Source organism: Mustela nigripes, chromosome X, assembly GCF_022355385.1.
Source record: "Mustela nigripes isolate SB6536 chromosome X, MUSNIG.SB6536, whole genome shotgun sequence".
NCBI classification, from domain to species: Eukaryota; Metazoa; Chordata; class Mammalia; order Carnivora; family Mustelidae; genus Mustela; species Mustela nigripes.
This window is the reverse complement of record NC_081575.1, coordinates 68,613,917-68,641,542: the sequence shown is the minus strand read 5'-3', so window position 1 is coordinate 68,641,542 and position 27,626 is coordinate 68,613,917. Positions and strand designations below refer to the sequence as shown.

Sequence of the window (27,626 nt, the reverse complement as noted above, 5' to 3'; positions counted from 1 at the left end):
CACAGACCTGTACCCCTGGGGATAAAAATATATGTTTATAAAAAAAATAAAAAATTTAAAAAAAAAGAATTCATTCATTCACTTTACAGAGAAAGAGAGCAAGCGAGATAGTGGGGGTGGATGAGGGAGAGGGGGAGAGAGAGAGAGAGAATCTCAAGCAAACTCCCTGCTAAGCACAGAGCCCAACACGAGACTCAATCTCATGACCCTGAGATCATGACTTGAGAGGATATCAAGAGTCAGTTGCTTAACTAATGAGCCACCTAGGTGCCCCCTGACAGAGAATTTAAAGAATAATCATAAGGATACTCACTGGGCTTCAGAGAAGAATAGAAAACACCAGTGAGACCCTTACCACAAAGATAAAAGAGTTAAAAAAGAATCAGAGATGAAGGGTACAATAAGCAAGATCAAAAGCAGGCTTGATGCAATGAACAACAAACTGGAAGCAGCAGAGGAATGAATTAGTGACCTAGAAGATAAAATAATGTAAAATAATGAAGCTGAACAAAAGACACAAAGAAGAATTATGCAACATGAGAAGAGACTTAGGGAACTCAATGAATCCATGAAATGTAGTAACATTCATATTATAGCAGTCTCAGAAGAAAGAGAAAAGTGGGCAGAAAATTTATTTCAGGAAATAATAGCAGAAAACATCCCTAATCTGGGGAAGGAAAGAGACATTGAGATCTAGGAGGCATAGAGGATTGCCATCAGTATCAACAAAAGCAGACCAACACCAAGACATACTGTAATTAAACTGGAAAAAGACAGTGATAAAGAAAAAATTCTAAAAGCAGCAAGGCAAAAAAGAGGCCCTTAAGGGAAACCCATAAGGCTAGCTAGAGATTTCTCAACAGAAACTTGGTAAACCAGAAGAAAGTGGCATGATATATTCAGCATGCAGAATGGAAAACATCTGCAGCCAAGAATACTCTATCCAGCATGGCTATCATTCAGAATAAAAGGAGAGAAAGAGTTTCCCAAACAAAAACTAAAGCAGTTTGTGACCACTAAATTAGCCCTGCAAGAAATATTAAAGTAGGGACTCTTTCAGTCAGAGAAAATTAGAGAAAATCTCCAGAAACAATGACAAAACAAATTATAAAATAGCACTAAATAGATATTTCTCTAGAATTACTTTCAACGTGAATGGACTAAATGTTCCAATCAAAAGACACAGGGAGTCTGAATGGATTAAAAACAAGACGCATTTATATGTTGCCAATAAGAGACTCATTTTAGACCTAAAGATACCTGCAGATTGAAAGTGAGGGGATGGAGAACCATTTATCATGCAAATGGAGCATACGGAATAACCCAGAAGACATTGGGAGATGAAGAGAAGTGAGCTGGGAGAAATCGGAGGAGACAAACCATGAGAGACCATGGACTCTGAGAAACAAATTGAGGGTTTTTGGGAGGGTAGGGGGTGGTGTGAGCCTGGTAGGGGGTATTAAGGAGGGCAGGTATTGCATGGATCACTGGGTCTGGTGCATAAACAATGAAATCTTGGAACACTGAAAAAAATTTAAATTAAATTAAATTTTTAAAAAAAGAAAGAAAGAGTAGTAATACTTACATTGTACAGACTGGACTTTTTTGTTCTTGTATCTCCACTAATATCAAGGTAATACTGGCTTCACAGAATGATTCTGAATGTGTTCCCTCCATTCCACAATTTGTAAGATTTTGATAAAGACTGTTACTAATTATATTTTATATGTTTGGCAGAATTCACCAAGGAAACCATGTAGTCTTGGGCTTTTCTGTGTTGTGAGATTTTTGATTCCTAATTCAATATTCACTTCTTGTTATTGGTCTAAGAAGATTTCTGATTTGTTAGGACAGCATTGTTAATAGTTATCTGTTATCACCCTACGTATTTCTGTGGTTAGCTTTTGTGTTGTTATCCATTTCTCACTTTGGTTTTTGGGTCTTGTCTTTCTTCTAAATTAATGGAGTTAAAGCATTACCAATTTTATTTTATTTTATTTTGGAAAACCTGGTCATTACTTTCAATGTTATGTTATTATTTATTCTGGTCTCTATTTTATTAATTTCTGATTTTTCTTTGTTATTTCCTTCCTCTACTAAACTTTAGCTAGACCAGAGCTGAAGGCAGACGCCCAACAACTGAGCCACCCACCAGGCTTTCCTTTTTTATGTATTTGTTTTGAGACATATTTTTATTTGCTGTTTGATTTTTTTTTTTATTTCTTAGATAGAGAGAGAGAGGTCACAAGTAGGCAGAGAGGCAGACAGAGAGAGAGGGGGAAGCAGGCTCCCTGCTGAGCAGAGAGCCCGATGTGGGGCTTGATCCCAGGACCCTGAGATCATGACCTGAGCCAAAGGCAGAGGTTTAACCCACTGAGCCACCCAGGTGCCCTGCTGTTTGATTTCTTTATTTTAAATATTTTAAAAAGATTTTATTTATTTATTTGACAGACTGAGATCATAAGTAGGCAGAGAGGCAGGCAGAGAGAGTGAAAGGAAAGCAGGCTCCCTGCTGAGCAGAGAGCCCAATGCAGGGCTTGATTCCATGACCCCGGGATCATGACCCAAGCCGAAGGCAGAGGCATTAACCCACTGAGCCACCCAGGCGCCCCTACTGTTCGATTTCTTATTTGGCACCCTGCTTGTGCAGTACTATGTTGTTTAATATTTACATATTAATATTTGATATTTATACTGAGAAAAATGAGAAAAAAAGAAACAATACAACATATTGTGGGACAATATCATATAGTCTACTATATATGTAATTTGAAACCTAGGAGGAAAAGAGATAAACAGGACAGAAAAAACATCTGAAGAGACAGTGGTCAAGAATTTTTCAAAATTAAAGACATCAAACCATAGTTGCAAAAATGCTCAAAGAATGGCAAGGATTTTTTTTTTCAATTTTAACCTAGATATACTATATTCGAACTGCTACAAAACAATGATAAAAGAGAAAATCTTATAGACAGTCAATGGGAAAACAAAAGATATCTGTATATAGAACAAAGATGAGGCTAACAGACTCCTCAGCAATTGTGCAAGCCCAACAACAGTGGAGTGACATCCTTAAAGTGCTAAAATTAAAAATAACTGATGGCTCTAAGTTCTACACACAGCAAAACTATGAAAAATAAAGGAAAAATGCTTTTTCAGAAAAAGATGGGTAAATTCAATAGATCGACACTACAAAGAATGTTAAAGTTCTTGAGGCAAAAGGAATAGGATATCAAACAATATTCTGGATCTCAACAAAGAAATGATTCAAGGCAGCCCTCAAAACATATATAAATTTAAAGAACATTTAACTTCTATTAACAGCTCTAAAAATAAATTTACAGCCTACTCAAAACTAAGAACAATATATTGAGAGTTTATAACATATGTAAAAGTAAAATGTACAATAACAATAACAAAAGATGGAAGGGAAGGGAAAACTGAAAGCATATCAACGTAAGATTCTTATATGACATGCATTAGTTAATATGTTCTCACTTTTTGGTTTGAACTTAAGTACAGATTTCATTTTCACCTGAAATAAATAAGACTGTTCACACATGTAAAGAGTTGAAAAAAAATTAAGTAAGGAAATACCATATGACCCAGTAATTCTACTACTGGGTATTTACCAAGGAAAACAAAAACACTAATTCAAAAAGATATATGCATCCTTATGCTCACTGCAGCATTGTTTTATAAAAGCCAAGATACAGAAGCAACCCAACTGTCCACTGATAGATAAGTGGATAAGAAGATGTGGTGTGTACACACACACACACACACACACACACACAATGGTATATTACAACTGCTGTATTTTTTTTAAGATTTTATTTATTTGAGAGGCAGAGATCACAAGTAGGCAGAGAAACAGGCAGAGAGAGAGAGAGGAGCAAGCAGGATCCCTGCTGAGCAGAAAGCCGGATGCAGGGCTCGATACCAGGACCCTGAAATCATGACCTGAGCAGAAGGCAGAGGCTTTAATCCACTGAGCCACCCAGGCGCCCCACAACTGCTGTATTTTTTTTAAAGCATCCCTCACTTCCCCGCAGCTCATACTCAGGAGAGTAAAGATAATGTTGATAAAACTATACATTCCATCTACATTCCTTCATCATCTACTTATTTGGAAATACTCAAATTTATGAGCCTTTAGAGAACAAGGAGCAGATAAATAGAACAGAATTCAACAATTCTTCATTAGACAAGCAGAACACCACGGTCTAATTTACAGGGACCAGACTCAGATGGTAAAAGGCAGAAATTCATCTTCCATTACCTAAACAGATATTCTTTCAAAAGCAAAGAAGATTATAGAAGGGTTACTAGGTTAGAGTTCTTAGAAACCATTAACATTTGCAAGAGAAAGAACACAAAAAAGAACAGTTGTTGGAAACAAACAAAACAATTAAGGACTGTACTTAAGAATTTGTGAAATTTCCCTCACATCAATTTGATCTCTATTCATTAAGATACAAAATTTAACAAAGTCAGGACCACCAATTTAAGGGAAAAACTTTTTAAAAAAAGATTTGTTTATTTTCCAGAGAGAGTGCAGTGTGTGAATGGAGGGAGGAGCAGAGGGACAGGGAGAAGCAGTAGAGAGAATCTCAAGCCGACTCCCTGCGGAGCACCAAGCCCAGTGTGGGGCGGAGCTCAATCTCACAACCCTGAGATCCTGACTAGAGCTGAAATCGAGTCGCATGCTCAACTGACTCTGAGTGACCGAGAAAAACTTTTTAAAAAGGTTAAAAGCATTACGTGAAAACTAGGAAGTTATTACTCTTTTTAAGTAAAACACAAGGCCTTATTGAGAATAAAATTGTATTTACCCATGCTTTTTAAGAAGCAAAATGATTGTTTTTGGTTTTGCTCTGGGGCACATAAGATTCTTTTCTCACATTCTTTTAAAATGGAAAGGTTTCTAAAAAGAGGTCCCTTTACTTCTCAAGATTAAGGATTTTGTCTTCTTTATCTCTAGTACCTAGCAAACTACTTAATACTCAAATGTTTTTTTTTTTTTTTAAATATTTTATTTATTTATTTGAGAGAGAGACAGCGAGAGAGAGCATGAGCGAGGAGAAGGTCAGAGGGAGAAGCAGACTCCCCGTGGAGCTGGGAGCCCTATGCGGGACTCGATCCCAGGAATCCAGGATCATGACCTGAGCCGAAGGCAGTCGTCCAACCAACTGAGCCACCCAGGCGTCCCTACTCAAATGTTTTTTGAGTTGAAGTCAACAGGGAACAGAAAGGAAGGGAAATATGCTGGCAGAGATCTGGTGACAGTTTGTTCCAGATCTGAAGAATCACATGGAAGAAGCAATTAACGGAAGGAAGGAAATAAACAGCAAGAAGGATTTTGTACCATTTGGAAAGAAAAGCTGGCAAGTATGGGAAATTGGGAAGTTTTCTTTGTCTAGGTAAGAGAGTAAAAGCAGAGAGAACCAGATCTTAAAATCATACCAAAAATGCTAGTGGTCCAGCTTGGAGACAATTTTCTTAGATGTTAATGTTGGCATTTTCTTAAAGGGGTAAGGTTTAACAAAGCTAGGAGTGGAATTGAGGCAAAGGTAGGAATTCTTTTTGTTGTTAAAACTGAATTACTGATAAAATATTTAAGGGTGTGGGTCAAAGAAAGCAAATGCAATTAGAGTGAAGAAAAACAATCCAAGTAAATAATGAGCTGGCTACTGAAGCTGTGGAGATAGAAAAATTCTTCCTTAGAGAATGTATAAAAGGTAACAAAAATAGAGAAAAGTCTTTCTTATGGGCCACATATGATTGCAGGGAGATGATGAAGAATATCTAAAAACAGATTTGGAAAGAGTGGTCCATGGGAAGAGGCATTTTAAAAGAAGAGATACTCAATATTTTTAAAAGAAGAGGCTAAGCCAAATGTGACCTTTTCTTAGGAAGGAATGAACCATTACAAACCTTTGAAATCAAGATGCTCCTGGAAAGGATGAAAGGGTTCTTTAAAGAGAATCAGAAAGAACTGCATCAGGGAAGGCAAACACACCAAATAGCACACTAAACTCTTTCTTGTGTTTTCTTTGAAGGTAGCACATTACCTGTTCAAAAGCTGTTGAAGCTTTTCTCCCTTGCTCTAGATCAACTGCAGCTGCCATAAGTAAACATGTTTTCTGTGCAATCAGAATTACTTGATCAGAAGGACAAAACTGGGACAGCTGATAAGAAATAACCAGAACATCATTGAATACTGTGAATTCTGCCAGGTGAACAGAAACAATCAGAATGAAAATCAGCAACATCCTGTCTGAATGAAAAAATTCAGCTGGAAAAACACATCTCACCTTAAAAATGATATAGACTATAAACACTGATTTACGGTTTTAATTTTATATTACTTCCCATTGTTTTTAAGAACCTTTCTGGAGATAAAAAGCTTCATTTCTTTGCAATTTTCCTATCTTCCCAGTGATAGGTACTGTCGTTTGGCCCTGTATTTCTATCTAGTGATTTATTTCTTGCTTTATGTTGTAATTTCTAAGTGATTTTTCCCCTGGCAAATAGATTTCCCCTTTGTATTGAATAGAGCTGAAATTAGCACATATATTGTCATGGTTGAAAGATACAATGTCAAATCTTGACAAGCATTATTAGGCATAACCTCATCATTAAGCCTTGTCCTCTAACTTTAGAAAAAACTCCCAGCTTTTACTACAATAAACCTCTAAGGCCCTTGGGATTCTTACATAGAACCCTACTAGTGCTATCACAAATGTTCAAACTAAAACTAATTCATTTCACCTAATTTAAATGGCAATTATACCTGAACTTTCAAAGACTATTTTTTCATCTCCCAAAACGTTTAGTGATCATAATCATCACTTTCACTAAATTAACAGCATTTCAAAACACCTTATCTCTATAGGTCTCAGGTTACTAATACATAAAATGAGGGAGTTATGCTAGATTATCTCTATAGTTCTTTCTAGTTCTAAAACTCTTAACATTTAATCTATCTCAACATATCAGATGATATACTCCTGAATGTGTAAGAGAGACATTCTTAGCCCCTCTCCTTTTATTTTCTCGTCAATATTGCTTACTTTCTGGCATTTAATCTTGACCTTGGAGAGTAATGACTATTTAAAAATGCTTATAATTGCAAAGTAAGCTTATAAATCCTTACACAAACAACCTGCTCTACGAAAAATTATAAAGTAGGCCCAAGATTCTTAGTATTATTTTTACCTCCTCATTTCCTCAGATAACTATTCTACACTCCTACAGATTTATAAACCTTCCTAATGTTTTATTGGTTGACAACTTAAGAGTATTCCTTTCCTAAAGAGAGTTATATTTTAATATAGGACTCTGGGAGACTGAATTCCTTCAAAAGCAAAGAAATAAGTCTCTTATGGTAAAACTTTAATCTCTCTGATGGTTGTTTATAATATTTTGCTATGTGGAGAAATGCTTCATATCTGCACATTGTATCCTATAAGGAACAAATGCTCCTTAGGTCATTACTGTTTAGACGTGTATTTTAAAAGTTTCTAGATTAAAAGCCCATGTCCCTTTATATTTTGCCCTTGAAAATAGCCACAGTGGTCTATCTTTGCTGTGGTCCATTCGTGAGATACTTACTAGAAGAGACTTACCTTATAAGAGAGGATGAAAAATTCTCTCATTGCCACTGGGTCTTTGCCACACTGCACAGCCAAGTTCCAAGCTGAAAGTTAATATGAAATGATAAGATTATGAAAATCTGTTTAATCTGTGCCATTATAATCTTTACTACCTACATTTTTAAATATTAATATACTAATGAGGAGTTTCATTAGTTTCTAAAGCTAACTTTAGATTTTTAGAGAAATTTTTTCAGGTAAATTTAGAGACTTTTATAACTTCCAATCTTTGAATCTTGCCAGTAACTAATGGAGGTAGTGCTGATTTTTTTAAAATAAAAACTGGGAACATGAAATACATTCTTTCTTTTTTTAAGATTTTATTTATTTATTTGACAGAGATCACAAGTAGGCAGAGAGGCAGGCAGAGAGAGAGAGAGGGAAGCAGGCTCCCTGCCGAGCAGAGTGCCTGATGCAGGGCTCAATCCCAGGACCCTGGGACCATGACCCAAGCCAAAAGCAGAGGCCTTAACCCACTGAGCCACCCCAGCGCCCCCCATATAATACATTCTTAGTTGGAATAGATCCCTCTAAAAAATAAGGATCACCAAGGAGTTCACCACCAGAATTCATAAAAGTATGTTAAAATTCGACAAAGAGGTGGGGAGCTAAGATAGCAGCTTGCCTCATCCCTTGAACACAGTTAAATAACTAATCAAATGATTCTGAATACCTAAGAAATCGACCCGAGCACTGGCAGAACAAACTGCACAACCAGAGGGAGAGAAGAGTCCACACTGAGGAAGGCAGGATGTGCGGAGATGTGGTTTTAAGGAGAAATGGGTCATGGGTGCTGTGGAGGGGAGGGAGCCCTGGTTATGGAGAAAGGCAAGAGACAGTGGAGCACACAGGGATATGCACAAGGTGAACACTTCCCCAAAGCCACTGGCTAGGAAAATGAGAGGGGCTGATTTTTGTGAGTTTTTGCCACCAGTGGGGCTCAAAGACTGGATATTTAGAGGTCCGTGGGCATGGCTTGGATAGAGCCATAAGGGCACTGCTGCACTCCTGGAAAGAAGGCAGGCAAGTAAACCTGGGGGAAGACAAGGCAATGTGAAGGTTGCCTCTGGCACATGGGGAGAGACTATGCACTCTTCTTGGAGCACATCTGTGAGAGGTCTCATTCTAGGAGTTGCCTCTCCAGGGACAAAAAAGCGAGCCAGCAGGTGCATTTCCGCCCCCTAACCCCCAGCATAGGCAGAGATACATGCTGAGGGCAGCTAACCAGGATGCTGGTTGTTTAGGTTGCTCTGCTCTGAATCCCACACCCTTGCACTCTGGGGCAGCTGCCCTTCGGGGTCAAACCTGCATCACCCCCAACAGAGCAAGACTCTCCCCAGAAGACAAGAGCAGGTCCCTGCTACCCAGTTCACTAAAGCTTGGAGTTTCAGTGGTTAGCACACTTGGCTAGGATAGAGCCCAAAGTGAACTACACTGCTTCAGGCAGGCAATCAACCTGGAGACAGTGTGAAAAGAGCAATCTGAAAAATGCCTGTATATACAAGAGGAAACTATTCGCTCTTCTGGGAGTGACTCCCTCAGAACAGCAAGCACGGAAACCACACTCCAGGAAAAATGGAGCTGGCTGATGCCTTTCCCCTCCCGTGCTCCTCGGCATAAATGAACTTCAGGAAACAGAACAGCATCAACACTGGCTTCCTAACCCGCTAATACCAAGTCTTGGCCCCACTGTGCTCTGTTGGTACTGCCCTACTCTGGCAAGTGTGCCTCAATCCCAGTGTAGCAGGCCCCTTCCCTGGAAGGCCAGCAGAAACCTCTGCATGAACCTCAACCACCGACCAAAAAGTTTTGCAAGGCTTCTTCAGTTCTAGTAGAAGTAGCATCAGGTCTCATTTAACAAGCAGACCAGAGCCTGCCTAATTAAAACTCCCTACATGGGGTGCCTGGGTGGCTCAGTGGGTAAAAGCCTCTGCCTTCGGCTCAAGTCATGATCTCAGGGTCCCAGGATGGAGCCCCACATCGGGTTCTCTGCTCAGCAGGGAGCCTGCTTCCTTCTTTCTCTCTGCCTGCCTCTCTGCCTACTTGTGATCTCTGTCTGTCAAATAAATAAACTTTAAAAAACAAACAAACAAACAACAACAAAACACTCCCTACACTCTGGCTAAGGTCCAAACAATGTCCGCTGCAGGCAAGGCATGTCTCTGCAGACAAATGACCTGAGGAATAAAGCAGTCAAACCACAGCAACAGAGTGCACACAGCACATATAAGAGATACTCCCTTTAGTGCCCAGGCCGTGAGCACTAGGTGACCTCTTTTTCATACAGCCATTACTCTCAGGAGCAGGAACCATAACAGGCACACACAGAAGAAAGAGACATAGACAAAATGCCAAGATGGAGGGATTAATCTCAAAAGAAAGAACAAGAAAAAAAAAGAAAGAAAGAACAAGAAAAGGTCATGGCTAGAGATATAATCGAGACAGATATAAGTCACATGCCTGATACAGAATTTAAAGCAACAATCATAAGGATACACACTGGGCTTGAAAAGAGTATGGAAGACTTCAGGAAGACCTTTATTGCAGAGATATAAGTTAAAAAAACAATGACATGAAAAATGCAGTAATTAAGATTCAAAACCAACTGTATGTAATGATGACAAGGATGGAAGAAGCAAAGGAACAATTAAGTATAAAGAAGATAGAATAATAGAAAATAATGAAGCTGCACAAAAGACAGAAAGGGTAGTTATAGATCACGAGAATAGACTTAGGGAACTCAGTGATTCCATCAAATGTAATACCATTCATATCACAAGAGTCCCAAAAGAAGAAGAGAAGGAAAAGGAAGCAGGTTTATTCGAGGAAATCATAATTGAGACCCTCCCTAATCTGAGGGAAAAAACAGACATACCAATCCAGGAGACACAGAGAACTCCCATTAAGATCAATAAAAGCAGACCAATAGCAAGACATACTGTAATTAAATTTGCAAAATGTGGTGATAAAGAAAAAAATTCTAAAAACAGCAAGACAAAAGAAGTTCTTAACTTTCAAGGGAAGACCCATAAGGTTAGCTGCAGATCTCTCCACAGAAACTTGGCAAGCCAGAAGGGAGTGCCATAATATATTCAACATGCAGAATGGGAAAAATCTGCAGCCAAGAATACTCTATCCAGCAAGGCTATCATTCAGAATAGAAGGAGAGAGAAAAAGTTTCCCAAACAAAAACTAAAGGAGTTTGTGACCACTAAATCAGCCCTGCAAATAATATTAAAGGGTACTCTTTGAGTGGGAAAGAGAAATTTAAAAATGACAAAGACTAGAAAGGAACAAGCAAAATCTCCAGTAACAATGACAAAACAAGCAATAAAATGGCACTAAATACATATCTTATCAATAATTACTGTGAATGTAAATGGACCAAATGTTCCAGTCAAAAGGTATAGGGCATCAGAAAGGATAAAAACACAAGTCCCATCTATATGCTACCTACAAGAGACTCATTTTAGACCTAAGGACCTGCAGATTCAAAGTGAGGGCATGGAGAAACATCTATCCTACTAAGGGATATTTTTAAAAAATGGGAGTATCGATATTTATATGAGACAAACTGGACTTTAAAACAAAGACTATAACAACAGACAAAGAAGGGTCCTATATAATAACAAAGGGGACAATCCAGCAAGAAGATGTGAGAAACAAACTGAAGGTTTTGGAGGGGAGGGGATGGGTGATGGGTGAGCCTGGTGGTGGGTATTAAGGAGGGCACATATTGCATGGAGCACTGGGTGTGGTGTATAAACAATGAATCTTGGAACACTGAAAAAAAATTAAATTTAATTAAAAAAAGAAGATCTAACAATTATAAATAGTTATGCAACCAAAATTTGGGCACCCAAATATATAAAAAATTACTAACAAATATAAAGGAATTCATTGGTAATAATACAATAATAGTAGGAGACTTTAATACCCCACTTATAGCAGTGGACAGACCATCTAAGCAGAAAATCAACAAGGAAACAATGGCTTTGAATGACACACTAGACCAGATGGACTTAACAAATATATTCAGAACATTTCATCCCAAAGCAGCAGAATACACATTCTTTTCAAGTGCACATGTGACAGTCTCCAGAGGAAATCACACACTAGGTCAAATCAGGCCTCAACAAGTACAAAAAGATTGAGATCATAACTTGAATATTTTCTGACTATAACACTGTAAAACTTGAAGTGAACCACAAGAAAAAACTAGGAAAGGCCACAAATACATGGAGGTTAAACAACATGCTACTAAAGAATGAATGGGTCAACCAGGTAACCAAAGAAGAAATTAAAAAAATACATGGAAACACAATGGTTCAAAACCTTTGAGATACAGCAGAAGCGGTCCTCTGAGGGCAGTATATAGCAATATAGGCCTACCTCAAGAAGAGAAATCTCAAATAAACATCCTATGTTTAAACCTATACTAGCTAGAAAAAGAACAACAAATGAAGCCTAAAGCCATCAGAAGAAGGGAAATAATAAAAATTAGAGCAGAAATAAACTATAAGGAAACTAAAAAAAAAACAAACAGTAGAACAGATAAATGAAGGGGCATCTGGGTGGCACAGTCAGTTGGGTGTCCATTTCTTGGTTTTGGCTCAGGTCATAATCTCAGGGTCCTAAGATCAAGCCTCTTGTCTTTCCATGATTTCCTCTCTCCCTCTACCCCTCCCCTCTGCTGTGCTCTCTCTTAATAAATAAATATTTAAAAACAAAAACAGAGCAATGAAACCAGGTACTAGTTCTTGGGGAAAAAAAAACAATAAAATTGATAAACCTCTAGTTGGATTTATCAAATAGAAAAGAGAAAGGACCCAAGTAAAGAAAACCACAAATGAGAGAGGGCAAATAACAATCAACACCACAGAAATACAAACAATTGTAAGAGAATCTTATTAAAAATAATATGCCAACAAACTGGACAACTTAGAAAAACATGGATTAATTCCTAGAAACATATACATTACCAAAACTGAAACAGGAAGAAATAGAAAATTTGAACAGACTGATAACCAGTAAAGAAACTGAATCAGTAATCAAAAATTTCCCAAACAAACAAAAGTCCTGGGCCAGATGGTTTCACAGGGAAATCCTACCAAATACTTAAACAAGAGCTAGCACCTACTCTTTTCAAACTGTTCCAAAAAATAGAAAAGGAAGGTGAACTTCCAAACTCATTCTATAAGGCCAGCATTACCCCAATTCCAAAACCAAACAAAAACTCTACTAAAAAATGAGTACTACAGGCCAATATCTCTCATGAACATGGAGAAGATCATCAGAACGTTAAAAACAGACCTGGCCTATGATCTAGCAACTGCACCACTAGGTATTTACCCGAAGAATACAGAAATACTGATTCAAAAGGCTACATGCACCCTGATGTTTTTATAGCAGCCTTTTCTACAACAGCCAAATTATGGAAACAGCCCAAATGTCCATCAACTGATGTACAGATAAAGATGTGGTATACAGGGGTGCCTGGGTGGCTCAGTGGGTTAAAGCCTCTGCCTTCGGCTCAGATCATGATCCCATGGTCCTGGGAATGAGCCTCACATTGGGCTCTCTGCTCGGTGGGGAGCCTGCTTCCCTCTCTCTCTCTCTGCCTGCCTCTCTGCCTACTTGTGATCTCTGACTGTCAAATAAATAAATAAAATCTTAAAAAAAAAGATGTGGTATATATACTCAGCCATAAAAAGAATGAAATCTTGCCATTTGCAACAATATGGATGGAGCTACAGAGTATTAGGCTAAGTGAAATAAGTCAGTCAGAGAAAGACAAATACATATGATTTCACTCATATGTGGAATTTAAAAAATAAAACAGATCAACACAAGGGGAAAAAAAGACAGGCAAACCAAGAAACGAGACTCCTAACTATAGAGAACAAAGTGAGGATTGCTGGTGCTCAGGTGGGCAGGGGGATAGGTTAAACAGTGATGGGTATTAAGGAAGGCATTTGTGATGAACACTCGTTGTTGTATGTAAGTGATGAATCGCTGAATTCTACACCTGAAACTAATATTACATTATATCTTAGCTAAGTGAAATTTAAATAAAAATTTGAAAAGAAAAAGAGTTCAGCAAAGAACAGGGTACCCTAGAATCAAAGGCTGAAAGAAATTGTTATATTCACATCTTTCACAGAGCACTGGAAGTCTCCATCTGGCAACATTAAGCATAATCTTCACATTGGAAAATTAAAATTAAAATTCAGTAAAAGAAGTATTGGAAAATAACTTTTCAAAATTCCAAAAGATCGAAGTCATTAAACCTTTCTACAGTTTAAATGTGTGTTACTTTCAATTAGTTGCGTAAGTTTCTGAGAAGCCAGATTGCTGAGTTTATTCCATTTTCTCCTAGCTTAGAGTCCAAGTAAACCCCATAAAGCAGAAGAAAGATTCACGAAAACCAGTCTGCTTTGTGACATTGCTGCTTAATTGCTCCTGATTACTTACCACTGTAATAACTGCCTCCACAATTTTTATACTTGATCTCAGCCAAAAGGCCGAGAAGCAATTGCCTCTACAATTTAAGTGTTTTTACTGAAATTAAGCCTAATAAAGTAAATTACACATCTTATAATTGGTTAGCTTGATGAATTTTCAAAGTGAATATAATGATGTAACCAATCCAAATCAACACAGACCTTGATCATTACCAAAAACTCAGAAGCAACCCAACCACCCTTATTCAAGTCCAACTCCCTTCAAGGGAAACCACTATCTTCAGTTCTAATATCATAAATTAAAATTTTGCCTGCTTTTTAAATCACATATAAATGAAATCAATGTCTGACTTTTGTTCAACATTATGTTTGTGAGATTCATCCAATTTGTTGCATGTAGTTTACTTTTTGTTTTTATTTTTTTATGTAATCTCTATGGCCAACATGGGGCTCAAACTCATGACTCATAACTCAGAGATCAAGAGTTGCATGTTGTACTTACTGAGCCAGCCAGGCATCCCATAGATAGTTTATTCTTGATGAATCAAATTTAGAGATAAGTTAGGCATTCTATATTAAATTTAAGAGCATAGCCTTGGGGACCTGCAGTTGTAAGTCCTCATTTTTATCTGGGACCTACTATGTCCCAGGTACATACATGGTTTTGTTTAAAATACTTACTAGCCCTATGAAGTATGTATAATTGTTCTCCTTTAATAAATAATGAAACTGAGATTAAGGAAGTTATCCTTATACCCACATCTACACATAAAAGAGCCAGAATTTGGGGCATCTGGGTGGCTCAGTTGGCTGGGTGTCCAGCTCTCAGTTTCAGCTCATGTTGTGATCTCAGAGTCATGAGATCAGGCCCCATGGGCAGCGGGGAGTCTGCTTGTCCCTTTCCCTTTCCTCCTCCCCCAGCTCACTCGCTCTCTCTCAAATAAATAAATGAAATCTTCTAAAAAAAACCCCGTAATTTGAATCCACCTATGTCTGATTCTACCACCACCCAGTTTCCCATAGCTACAGGATATCCTCTTACCTATTTTTCGAAACCAATGAGCTTCATTAACCCTTGAGTCTGAAGTTGAGGCCTCTCCATTGAAAGACTGGGAGAGTTTCAGGAGTGCTGCATTGAACAGAAAGATTTTATAGTGAGGTCTTCTACTTCATACTCTAGCAAAATTATTACTACTGCCTTAAAAATAGTCACACATGAGTTTGAAATTAGAAAGTTCTTTTTGTTTATGTATGTGCATAGGTACATACCAAAAAGTAATTAAAATGACACAAAGCATTACCAAAGCTCCAAGAAGCAGTTAACTCAAACTCTGGTGGGGAAAAACACATCTTTGGAGAGATTTAAAATTTTACCTAATCATTCACCACCTGAGGCAGAAAGATAGGATTTACACGTAAGGAAATAAAAGAATAAGAACAATCATTAAAAAGACTGAAATGGAGGGGTGCCTGGGTGGCTCAGTGGGTTAAAAGCCTCTGCCTTCATCTCAGGTCATGATCCCAGGGTCCTGGGATCGAGCCCCGCACTGGGCTCTCTGCTTGGTGGGGAGCCTGCTTCCCCCTCTCTCTCTGCCTGCCTCTCTGCCCACTTGTGATCTCTGTCAAATAAATAAATAAAATCTTTAAAAAAAAGACTGAAATGGAGATTGAGAACTGGGAGAGTATTGATAGGCTGCTGTAATACTTATTGAGCTCCCACAGCAAGCACACCAAAGAACCAGAACATGTTATCATCATCACAAGACATTTATTACATATCCATATACCCTTCTCAAAGGTAAGAATACCAAACAGCCAAGTTTGAAAACATCGGTTTCTTTTTCTAAGATTTTTAAAAAGATTTTATTTATTTATTTGACAGAGATCACAAGTAGGCAGAGAGGCAGGCAGAGAGAGAGGGGGAAGCAGGCTTCCCGCTGAGCAGAGAGCCTGATGTGGGGCTCAATCCCAGGACCCTGAGATCATGACCTGAGCTGAAGGTAGAGGCTTAACCCACTGAGCCACCCAGGTGCCCCTTTTTCTAAGATTTTATTTGGCAGACAGAGAGACACAGCAAGAGAGGGAACACAAGCAGGGGAAGTGGGAAAGAAAGAAGCAGGCTTCCCGCCGATCAGGGAGCCCGGTGCAGGGTTCAATCCCAAGACCCCAGGATCTTGACCTGAGCTGAAGGTGCACACTTAATGACTGAACCACCCAGGCGCCCCTGGGTTTCTAAAAGCCTTGGTTTCTAAACCACTTTGTTATATTTAACATCTTAGTGATAGGTATTTGAGGTGTAAAATTGAACTAGTGAATAAAGAGAAGAGAATTTCTAAGATGTTCTGGACACAAGGAAGTAGGTACTTGGGTAGTGGAAATAGGAAGAGCTGTTAGGCAAAAGTGACACTGGCTAAGAAAGCACAGCGCTGGAAAAAAGAAATTGATGTGGCTAGGAGGTTAGCTTAAAGTGAAGAGGGAGGAGTTATTAGTAGATAGAGGAGATGACACAGCCTTGGGTAGTTTGATAAACAAGTTTCCAAAATAAAAAAGTAAACTATCTGAATCTGATTCAGAGGGCATGAAAATTAACAGGGTGCACAGCATTTTTATTTGTCTTGATCCTTTTTCACCTGTTCTATTCTTAGGTTAGGATCAAGTAGCAATAAGGACAGACAGAAAGGACAGAAGGAAAGAAGGAACTCTCTTTAAAATAAATTGGAATATGGATGCCTGGGTGGCTCAGTGGTTTAAGCCTCTGCCTTCGGCTCAGGTCATGATCTCAGGGTCCTGGGACTGAGCCCTGCATGGAGCTCTCTGCTCAGCAGGGAGCCTGCTTCCTTTCTCTGCTTGCCTCTCTTGTCTGCTTGTGATCTCTCTGTCAAATAAATAAATAAAATCTTTAAATAAAATAAACTGGAATGAAAGGAGAGAAGAAATCACATTTGGAAATGAATGTTAGTGATGACAAACTTTCCTCTGCTTGTGAATAAAGAAACCAAAGTAGACTTCTATGGCAAACATTAATAAAAGCATGAAGCTTAACTCAAACATGAAGTCTGTCTGAGTTATGTACCTGGAGAATTTAATAGAGGACAGAGGGAAGATGAAGGACTGAAAATAACCAAGACGGTATTTACCTGTATTCAAGCAAGTCAAAAGTCTATCCATTTCTTTCTTTCTAAAAAATAAAGAAAAGAGTATTTTCCTACTGTTCCATTCCAAAGCTTTACTACAAAAAAGTACCAAAATGAGACCCCAAGAGAGCTACGCAAAGATAATGCAAAATTGTGAATTTCACTGTTCGAGGTTCCAACCTATCATTTCAACCCTATTTTTCACTACAGGATACTGTTCCTCATTCCCCAGTGTTCTCACATTTTTTCTGTCTTCCCCTTCTACTCTTACTCTGAGTAAAGGATTTCAATGGCTGAGGGTCACTGAATTTGAAAGCAGAGGGTGATTTTTGTGATTTTCAAGCTTTTTCTTTTTTGAAGAAGGGAATTAGAACCCTTGTTTCAAATAAACTTTAATGAAAATCTAATATACAAGAAAAGATGTAAGTTTACTACTCTGTTTGAACCAGTGGTGGGTAGAGGCCTAGAGCCTCATTTTCCTGGAAGTCCCTGAGGCAGTGCCACAGAATTTCCAGGGTTCTGAAATATATTTCAAAAACCACTTATCCAGTCCAGACTCTTCATTTTATAGATGAGGAAACAGATCTGGAAATGGAGGATGATGTGTCTAATATCATGTAATTAATGACAATTCCAGGACTACTACACAGGTCTCTTGACCCTTTGTCAAATTTCCTTAGGGGGTATATAAATTTTAATGGAGGAAAACATGTCACTTTACTGAACAAAGGAATGAATATGGAAGTACTGGCAAGCTCAACTAAGGAAGTTAAGAGGAAGTAGAGTATACTATTAGACTGGAATTATCATGAGGAGCTCTAGTATTACATAATAAAGACCATGCTTCAGGAAAAGTAGAGCTTTCTCATACATAAATATTAGAAGTCTGGTTTACTTAAAATAACTTCTTAAAGTAAACTTCACTGATGTGAGTTTCAGCTGATCTAAAGTTGACATCCTCACTTATTTAATTCAGTGACTATAAAATAAATAAGGGTCCATTAACGTAAATACATAGTATAAAATAAGAATGAGGACCTGGATAGGGATGTATATATAGTCTATTTAAAAGCCAAACTGCTTTAAAAAATTTTAGCACGGGAGTTGTTATAACACTTAGGTAGATACTGCTAAATGAAAACCATCAGTTTTTTAGAAGAGAAAGGAACTTTAAAAATTACCCAGTCTAGCTTTTTTATTTAACAGATGAAAAAAAATAAAGCTTAGGTAAGTTAAAATAAGTTGTTGTCTAAGATGAACTGGAGTTAGTGAAATAACTGAAACTGGAACTCAATTCTCAGACTCTTCCACTGAATGGGCTTTTATTTTTTTTTTAAATAATCTTTGTTAAATAAGGTTCTGACTGTTATCTGAAAACACTGCTAGCAGATGTTCTTTATGACTATATTTATTATAAATTAATAAAGATCTATTTTTAAACTATTCTGTAATTTAAGTTTACCATTAATTTAAACAGGATTCCTTTCCCCATTTCCAAATTGGTTTTAATGAATAAGGTTTGACTATATGTCACAATTACATAGAATATGAAGCACTTAAGACCAGTACTAAAAGTCTTCTTGTAAATAACTAATTGATACTCAGCTACTTAAATAAACTGAGTGACTATTATATGTCAGAACTGTCCTAGGTTTCAGAGATACAATATAAATATAAATAGTCCTAGTCCTCAAAGAAATCTTATAATCTACTAGCTATGTTTGATTTCTGAGTTTCTTTTCTTTTTTTAAAAATTTTAAATGACTTTTTAAAGTTTTGAAAATTGCAGTATAGCTGACACATAATGTAACACTAGTTTCAGGTATACAACACCGTGACTAGACAGGTCTACACATTATGCCATGTTCACCACAACTGTAGATGCCATCAGTCTATTACAATATCAATGTATTTTAAAACTTTTTATTGTGGAAAATTTCCAAGATGTTTCTATGTTAACCGACAAGTGCATCCACATGTACCCATTACCCAGCTTCAGTAATTATTAAACTCATCATCAATCTTGTTTCAATTCTACCTCCACCCATTCCTTTCCCTTTCCTATTATTTTGAAGCCAATTACAGACTTCCTATCATTTCATCCATAAATATTTTAGGATGTATCACTAAAAGAGAAAGATTCTTTAACAAAACATAACCACACTATCATATGTCTAAAAATTAATGTCTTAATATCATCAAATATTTGGCCATTATTAAGATTGAAGATTTTTTCAATATCTTTTTTTAGTTTTTTGTATTCCCTTCTAATATAGTCATAGAGTCTGCTAAGAAGAGGCAAAATTTATGCTTGGGTAAAATTTGTGTCATGAAAAAAGTTAATTCATCAGTCCAATATTATCTTGGTCACAGATTATTTCCCAAAGAATTTAGCTGAAGAAATGTATTGCCTCTGGGTACAAATTATATATAAAGCAAAAGCAAAATAAGAGATACACTATTATACAGTTTCTATCTAAATAGAGAATACAGAGATGAGCAATTACTTCTCTGAAACTTATCCCTAATCAAGACCTGCAATAGAGTTTTCTTTCAAATCATTAGGAGGTAGTGAATTTTGTGAATTAGAAATTGGTGACCTAATTCTTCCACCAAGTGTTAAGTTCTTGATGTCTTATGCCATAGAAACTCTGAGCAGAAAGATATTTGAGTACTCCTGGCTGAGCTGATACAGATTCACAATCAGTGAGCTGACCAGGTTATATGTTTCTGTGGCAAAGTAAGAAATATAACTATATATGTCTCATGTTAAGAAAGGGGGAAATAGATGCAATACAATAGTAAATCATACCTAACATTACTGAGGGCTTAGTAAGTGCTTGGCACTCTTCTAAGTGTTTTCACGTATTTACTCATTGAGTCATCACAGCAACCCTGTAAGGTAGGTACTATTCTATTCTCGTTTTACAGATGGGGAAATAAAAGCCCAGGTTACACATCCAGTAAGAGGTAGAGCCAGGATATGAACCCAGAAAGACTGGCCCCAGAGCCTATATTGATCTTACTATACTGGACATCTCTCAACATAAGGTTTATATTAGAAGTTACATATAATTATTCTAATGGAATCATTATTATTATTCTAATAATAATTATTCTAATGGAATAATTTCTGTTGAAATAACTTACTTGCTTTCAGATTCTGGCATCTGAGAAACTCTTGGGAGAACTAGACGAAACAAACACCTGTATGGTAAAGTAATACAAAAACTGATGCTTAGGAAAAACCATGTGAAAGAGTATTTACCACCTTATTAATCTTGATTACCCCAGGAGGCAGAAGTGAGAAAAGAGAGGGTAAGGAGGAGACTAATTTTATTTTACTTACAGATCTTTGTATTGTTTTAATGATTGTAATGAAAACACGCAAATTTTGTAAGTTGGGGAGAGTAATTTAAGAAAACCATTTAAAAGCAAAAGTTCTGTTTATGACAAATTCTTAAATAGTTCCACTGTTTATATATCACTGCTCCAAATCACCTGCTAGAACATCAGATATGAAATACAAATCTTAATGTTTCTTAAGGAGCCTGGAGCTGGCCTTTGGGTACCATGTAAACTAGAACGACTATTCTTTCAAGGGGACCTGACAGCATGATGAACTAACAAAATAAGGTAGCTTATAAAGTTTTAAACGTTAAAAATCTTCTTTAAAATACCATCTATCCTGAATGATTTTAGATACTTAACTGACTGAAGGAATGTAAGTAACTCAAGACTCCTCTGATAGTTATTTCTGTGACTCCATTCCTTTTCAAATGTAGTTGACCAGGGACGCCTGGGTGGCTCAGTTGGTTAAGCAGCTGCCTTCGGCTCAGGTCATGATCCCAGCGTTGTGGGATCGAGTCCCACATCGGGCTCCTTGCTCAGCAGGGAGCCTGCTTCTCCCTCTGCCTCTGCCTGCCACTCTGTCTGTGCTTGCTCACTCTCCCTCTCTCTCTCTGACAAATAAATAAAATCTTTTAAAAAAATGTAGTTGACCAATAGGAAAACCACTATAGAACCCTTCTGGTTTCTGACTTTGCCCATGACATATTCTCAGTTACATTAGAAGCTATCATGCCCTAACCTCATCCTCTATCTTACTACTGTATGTAAAAGTTCCCTTTTGATAAACCATTTTCCCTCACAGAAAGAGAAAAGGGGGAAAAATCAAATTCAACTGATGTCTTTTTTTTAAAAGATTATTTGAGAGTGCATGCGTACGTGTAGAGCAGTGGGGAGGGACAGAAGGAGAGGGAGAAACAGACTCCCTGCTGACCAGGGAGCCCAAAGAGGAGTTTGATTCCAGGACCCTGAGATCATGACCTGAGCCAAAAGCAGATTAACTGACTGGCACTCCCAACTGATATCTTTTTTTTTTTTTTTAACTTTAAGCATCCCTATCAAATTTCCAGAGACATTTTTCACAGAAATAGAAAAAAAAATCCCAAAATTCATATGGAAACACAAAATACCCTGAACAGCTAAAGCAACCTTGAGAAAGAAGTATAAAAAAGCTGGAGACATCACACTTCCTGGTTTCAAACTATACTACAAAGCTATAGGAATCAAAATAGCATGGTGCCAGCACACAAAAAGAACAGAATAGAGAGCCTAGAAATAAACCCACGTATAAACCATGTATAGACCATGTTAACTAATATTTGAGAAGAGAGCCAAGAATATTCAATGGGGGGAAAGACAGTCTTTTCAATAAATGTTGTTGGTAAAACTGGATATTCACATGCAAAAAAAAAAGAAATGGGGCCACCACCTTTCACTACTCACAAAAATCAACTTGAAATGGATTAAACACTTAAGACCTGAAACCAGTAAACCCCCTGAAAGAAATCATAGAGGAAAAGCTCTTTGACAGTGACTTTTTGGACAGGACACCCAAAGCACAAGCAAAAGTGGGCAAGTGGGACGGCATCAAACCACAAAGCTTCTGTATAGCAAGTGAAACAAAATGAAAAAACCTACAGAATAGGAGAAAATACAAACCATGTATCTGATAAGGGGTTACTATACAAAACAAATAAGGAGCATATACAGCTCAGAAAACAAATAGAAATAAATAAAACAAAATAGAAATAATCTGATTTAAAAATGGCCAAAGGACTTGAATAGATATTTTTCCAAAGAAGACATGCATGGTCAACAAATACATCTTTTCAGATGCTGAACATCACTAATCATCAGGGAAATGTAAATCAAGACCACAAAGAGGCATCACCTTACACCTGTTAGAATGGCCAGTATCAAAAAGACAGATAAGTTTTGGTGAGGATGTGGAAAAGAGGAAAACCTTTGAAATCCTTGGTAGAAACAGAAATTGGTACATTAGAAAATAGTATGGAGGTTCCTCAAAAATTAAAAACAGAACTACCATATGATCCAGCAATCCCACTTTTGGGTATAGATCCAAAGGAAAGAAATCACTATCTCAAAAAGCTACCTGAACCCTCATGTTCACTGCAGCATTATTCATAATAGCCAAGACATGGAAACAACCTAAGTATCCACTGAGAGATGAATAGCTAAAGAAAAATGTGATATGTACACACACACACATGAATATTTTTTAAAGATTTGTATTTATTTAATTGACTGACAGAGACACAGTGAGAGAGGGAACAGAAGCAAGGGGAGTGGGAGAGGGAGAAGCAGGCTTCCCGCCAAGCAGGGAGCCCGATGTGGGGCTCGATCCCAGGACCCCGGGATCATGACCTGAGCCAAAGGCAGCCGCTTAATGACCGAGCCACCCAGGCACCCCACAAAGGAGTATCTTTTTAAAATTTATTTATTTGAGAGAGAGAGAGAGAGAGAGTGTGAGTGCAGGGAGGAGTAGAGGGAGAGAAGAGAGTCTCAAGCAGACTCCACACCCAGCACAGGGCCTGATGTGGGTCTTGATCTCATGACCCTGAGATCGTGACCTGAGCCCAAATCAAGAGTCAGACACTTAACTGAATGAGCCACCCAGGTACCCCACCCCCACAGGAATATTATTTAGCCACTGAAAAGAAGGAAATCCTGCCCTTTGTGACAACATGGATGGACTTTGAGAGCCTTGTACTAAGTGAAAAGACAAAGAAAGACAAATACTATACTATCTCACTTATGTGATGAATCTTTTTTTAAAAAAGTGAAAAACACAGAAACAGAGTAGAATGGTGTTTGCTAGGAGCTGGGTATGGAAGAAGTGGGGAAATGTTGGTTAAAGGGTATAAACTTCATATTGTAAGATGTATAAGTTGGGGATCTAATGTAGAGCATGGTGACTATAGTTAATAAGACTGTATTATATATTTGAAAGCTGGGAAGAAACTAAATCTTAAATGTTCTTACCACACACAAAGAAACTGTAATTTCATGAGGTGCTAAATATGTCGACTAATTTTGTTGTGTCAATCATTTCATAATATATGCATGTTTCAAGTCATCAGGTTATACACCTTAAATTTATATGTTATATGTCAATTATATCTCAAAAAAGCTTGGAAAAAATTTAAAATAATAGTTGGTATAGTAGGCCTGATCACATCATATCAGTACTATTTTGACAAAGTTTATAGACCCAGAGTAACAGGAAATTCTTTCACATCTACAGGATATGAATCACTTACTTTAAAGCTGTAAGGACTTGTTGCGGGTCTTCTGAATATCGAGCTAAATATTCCAAAGCTTTTCCTGCCACAATTTGTTGTCCATTCTAAAAACGACAAATAAATTACAACTCAAAGTGGTACTTACAAAATGTTACCTGTATTCCTGTCCCCTAAGGACAAGAAAAAAATCTGAACTTGTTCATTTTATATTATCGAAAGAGCCAATGCAAGATGATAGAATGAAGAAACAACTCATTGACAAAAACAGAACAGGTTCATATTGGCCTCAGAAATCCACTCCTCCCTACCATAAATATTTAGACTGGCCAACACTGCCATGAACCCACTAAGACTAATCTTATTGTGATCTTTATCCCTGTTCATTGGCAGTAACCAAAAGAACCCCAGACCTTCATTTCTAGTACCTGAATCCCCATAAAGCTCTATGAACCCCTCTTTTTGCATTTCTCCCCAACTCCCCCAACCTTTCCACATATGCTTTCTGAAGTTCATTTGTTATCATCAAAATCTTCTCTGTGAGCAACCCCTTCCCTGAAAGTTCCCTTAACATTCTTTCTGTAATGGAAATCTAGATCCCACCAAGGATACTGCTTCCAAAGAAGCCCTCTGAAGTAGTGGTGATTTTTCTCTCATTTCCCTTCTACTCATAGAACTGGAGATGGAGTAGGCAGTGTTTTTGCTCTTCATTGCTGTTTTGAAAATTATTCTCCCTTTCCCAACCCCCAATTCCCTAGCTTTGAATTTCCTGCAATCAGACTATATCACCCACCAATTCATTGTGCTGATCTACCAGCTTTCTGGCCATTTCTTCCCATTTCTTGATGACTTATCTACTGCACAGTTATTTTCTCAAAAAACTACTCCTGTCTTAGTTTTTGGCACTTTCAGTATATAGATAGATGATCCTCCTAATATTCTAGTCTCTTAGTTCCTTGATTTCTACTCTATCTTAGCTGTTAACTAACACAGTTATTGACTGTACCCTTTCATTACTATTGTCTTCTCATGAATTTGTTGGCCGTCTCTAAGTTTTCTTTGAAGAAATGTCTGTTCATGTCTTCTGCCCATTTTTAAACTGGATTATTTTTGGGGGGGGTGTTGAAGTTGTGTTGGTTCTTTATATATTTTTGATACTGCCCATTTATTGGCTATTTCATTTGCAAATATCTTCTTCTATTCAGTACATTCTTTTATGTTTGTTGATTATTTCCTTCACTGTGGAGAAGCTTTTTATTTTGATGTAGTCACAATAGTTTATTATTATTTCCCTTGCCTCAGGAGACATATCTAGAAAACTGCTGCTATGGCTGATGTCAGAGAAATTACTGCCTGTGGTCTCTTCTAGGATTTTTATGAGTTCAAGTCTCACATTTTGGTCTTTAATCCATTTTGAGTTTATTTTTGTGTATGGTGTAAAAAAGTGATTCAGTTTCATTCTTTTGCATGTAAGTGTCCAGTTTCCCCCAGCACCAAATGGTGGTTTAGCAAATGCTAAACAGACTCTCTTTTTCCGATTGCATATTCTCTCCTCCTTTGCTGAAAATTAATTGACCGTATAATTATGTGTGTATTTCTGGGTTTTCTATTCTGTTCTACTGATCTCTGTGTTGGACTCTGTCATAACTAGTGGTTGCAAACCTACCATACTCCCAGTCAGGGCTGGGACTAGGGTAACCTAAGTGATGTAAGTGGGGCTCTTAAGGTATAAAATTTAAGAAGGCACTCACACTTAGGGTCACACAAGAACCAACTCTGCACTTGCATGACTCAGAAAGTGGGTGCTTCCTTAAGTGCCTCACTTCCTCACCCTGGTCCTGCACCCTGCTCTGTTTCATGTATTCCACTCTCTGACCACCTTTCTAATTCACTCCCTTCTGTTACTCCAGCAATCCTTCAACTGCACTTAGACCTCCAATTCATTCATGCTATGAATTTTTCACGTCCCTCATCCCTTTGATATCCTCCTCCATGACCAGTTTAAATTCCATGGGGATTAACAATAATCACTTCCTTTTTTCTGATTTTCCTACTACTACTCCTTTGCTTCATTTTATTCATCTGGCAAAACCATGAACCTGGTTAAATCCAACTTTCTACTCACTTTTGTGCCTATATCCATGCAGCTAAAAGTGGCTGGATAAAAACCTGTACAACTATTTCTTTTATTTTAAAACTTCATCAAATACTTACTGGGCAAGCATCCCACACTAGCATGTCATTCACTTTCTTGCTTTCCTGCATCATTAGTTTATACCTTACCCATCTTCTCAAACTCCCCAACATCTCCTCTTCCATTCTCACTTCTGGTGATGACCTTGTTTCCTACTTTGTTGAAAAAACTGAAGCTGTCAGGAAAAAAAGCCTTCCAGATTCCCACTACCACATTTATTCATATACCAGGAACTACACCACATACTCTTAACTTCTCAACTGCTATCATAGATAACTATCCATTTTCTTTCCTAAAGCCAGTCCCAGAATTTATACACTTGTGTCCATCACCTCTTACCTATTTAAGGACATCGCTCTAATAATTCTCTTTTCTCTCTCACACACATTGCCAACTTTTTATTCTCTTACTAGGTCATTTCCATCAGCAGATAAGCACTCTCATTCATCCCATCTCAAATAAACCAACAAACCTCTGATCCTACTTCTTCCACCAACTTCTGGCCAGTTTCTTTTCTTTGTAGCAAACTCCTCTAAAGAGTTCCATTAATTGTCTCTCAAAATGGAAAAAAGAGGTAAAAATCTTGTGGATAAATACATAAGAATTACCTCTAGAGCAAACTGGGCAGCTAAACTGAGAAGCATGACAGGTGACTCTCTATCTAGAAGTAGCTCATTCTCCTCTGGAACTTCAGGTATTAATAACTTCTCTAATGTGGTAATTGCCCGCAAAGCTGAAAAAGAAGGAAACAATTTAAAAAATGAGATACTCTTATCAAAAATAATAGTTATATATGATTAATTTTAACACAGTGATTTTGGAACTCATTTTAAGGGCACCGATATCTTTTCTTTTATTAAGTTCAATTAGCCAACATACAGTATATTATTAGTTTGATGCAGTGTTCAAAGAGCACTAGTATCTTTAAAATATTAGTTAATTTTCATAAAGTCATCTAAATTGCTAAACAGTCAAGGAGGACTTGAATGTCAAAAAAGTGCCCAACTGAGCAATTCACCTCTGTGAATTTATCCCATGGATATACTTGCAAAAGAGAACAAAAACATACAAATATGTTTACCCAGCAATTTTTTAAGAGTACAGTATAGAACCAACCTAAACTCCATCAATAATCGATGGGCTAAATACATTGTGGTACATTCATAAAAGGGAATCTAAAATGGAATGAAACTTAAAGATGAATGGTGGCATTACATTCCATTATGTATCTTAAAGACAGACTACAATAAGTTAAATGTATACACTATAGAACTTAAGTTAACAATTAAAATAAGAAAAAAATAGAGCTAATAAGCCAAAAGGTGAGATAAATATAATCATAAAAAATACTCAATCCATCCAGATGGCCAACAGACACATGAAAAAGTGCTCCATAACACTCGGCATCAGGGAAATACAAATCAAAACCACAATGAGATATCACCTCACACCAGTCAGAATGGCTAAAATCAACAAGTCAGGAAATGACAGATGCTGGCGAGGATGCGGAGAAAGGGGAACCCTCCTACACTGTTGGTGGGAATGCAAGCTGGTGCAGCCACTCTGGA

General features: G+C 37.5%; 1 protein-coding gene across 1 annotated transcript in view; it reads right to left on the bottom strand.

Moving 5' to 3' along the window:
- Window positions 1-27,626, bottom strand: part of LOC132007102 (testis-expressed protein 11-like) — a 208,448-nt gene that overhangs the window by 92,145 nt on the left and 88,677 nt on the right. The window contains exons 6-12 of the mRNA XM_059385234.1: window positions 26,667-26,791; window positions 23,886-23,971; window positions 20,407-20,463; window positions 17,260-17,300; window positions 15,165-15,251; window positions 7,632-7,702; window positions 6,075-6,191 (exon numbers count right to left, since the gene is read on the bottom strand). Of these exons, the coding sequence (XP_059241217.1) occupies window positions 6,075-6,191; window positions 7,632-7,702; window positions 15,165-15,251; window positions 17,260-17,300; window positions 20,407-20,463; window positions 23,886-23,971; window positions 26,667-26,791 (584 nt within the window). The remainder of the gene's footprint in view (window positions 1-6,074; window positions 6,192-7,631; window positions 7,703-15,164; window positions 15,252-17,259; window positions 17,301-20,406; window positions 20,464-23,885; window positions 23,972-26,666; window positions 26,792-27,626) is intronic.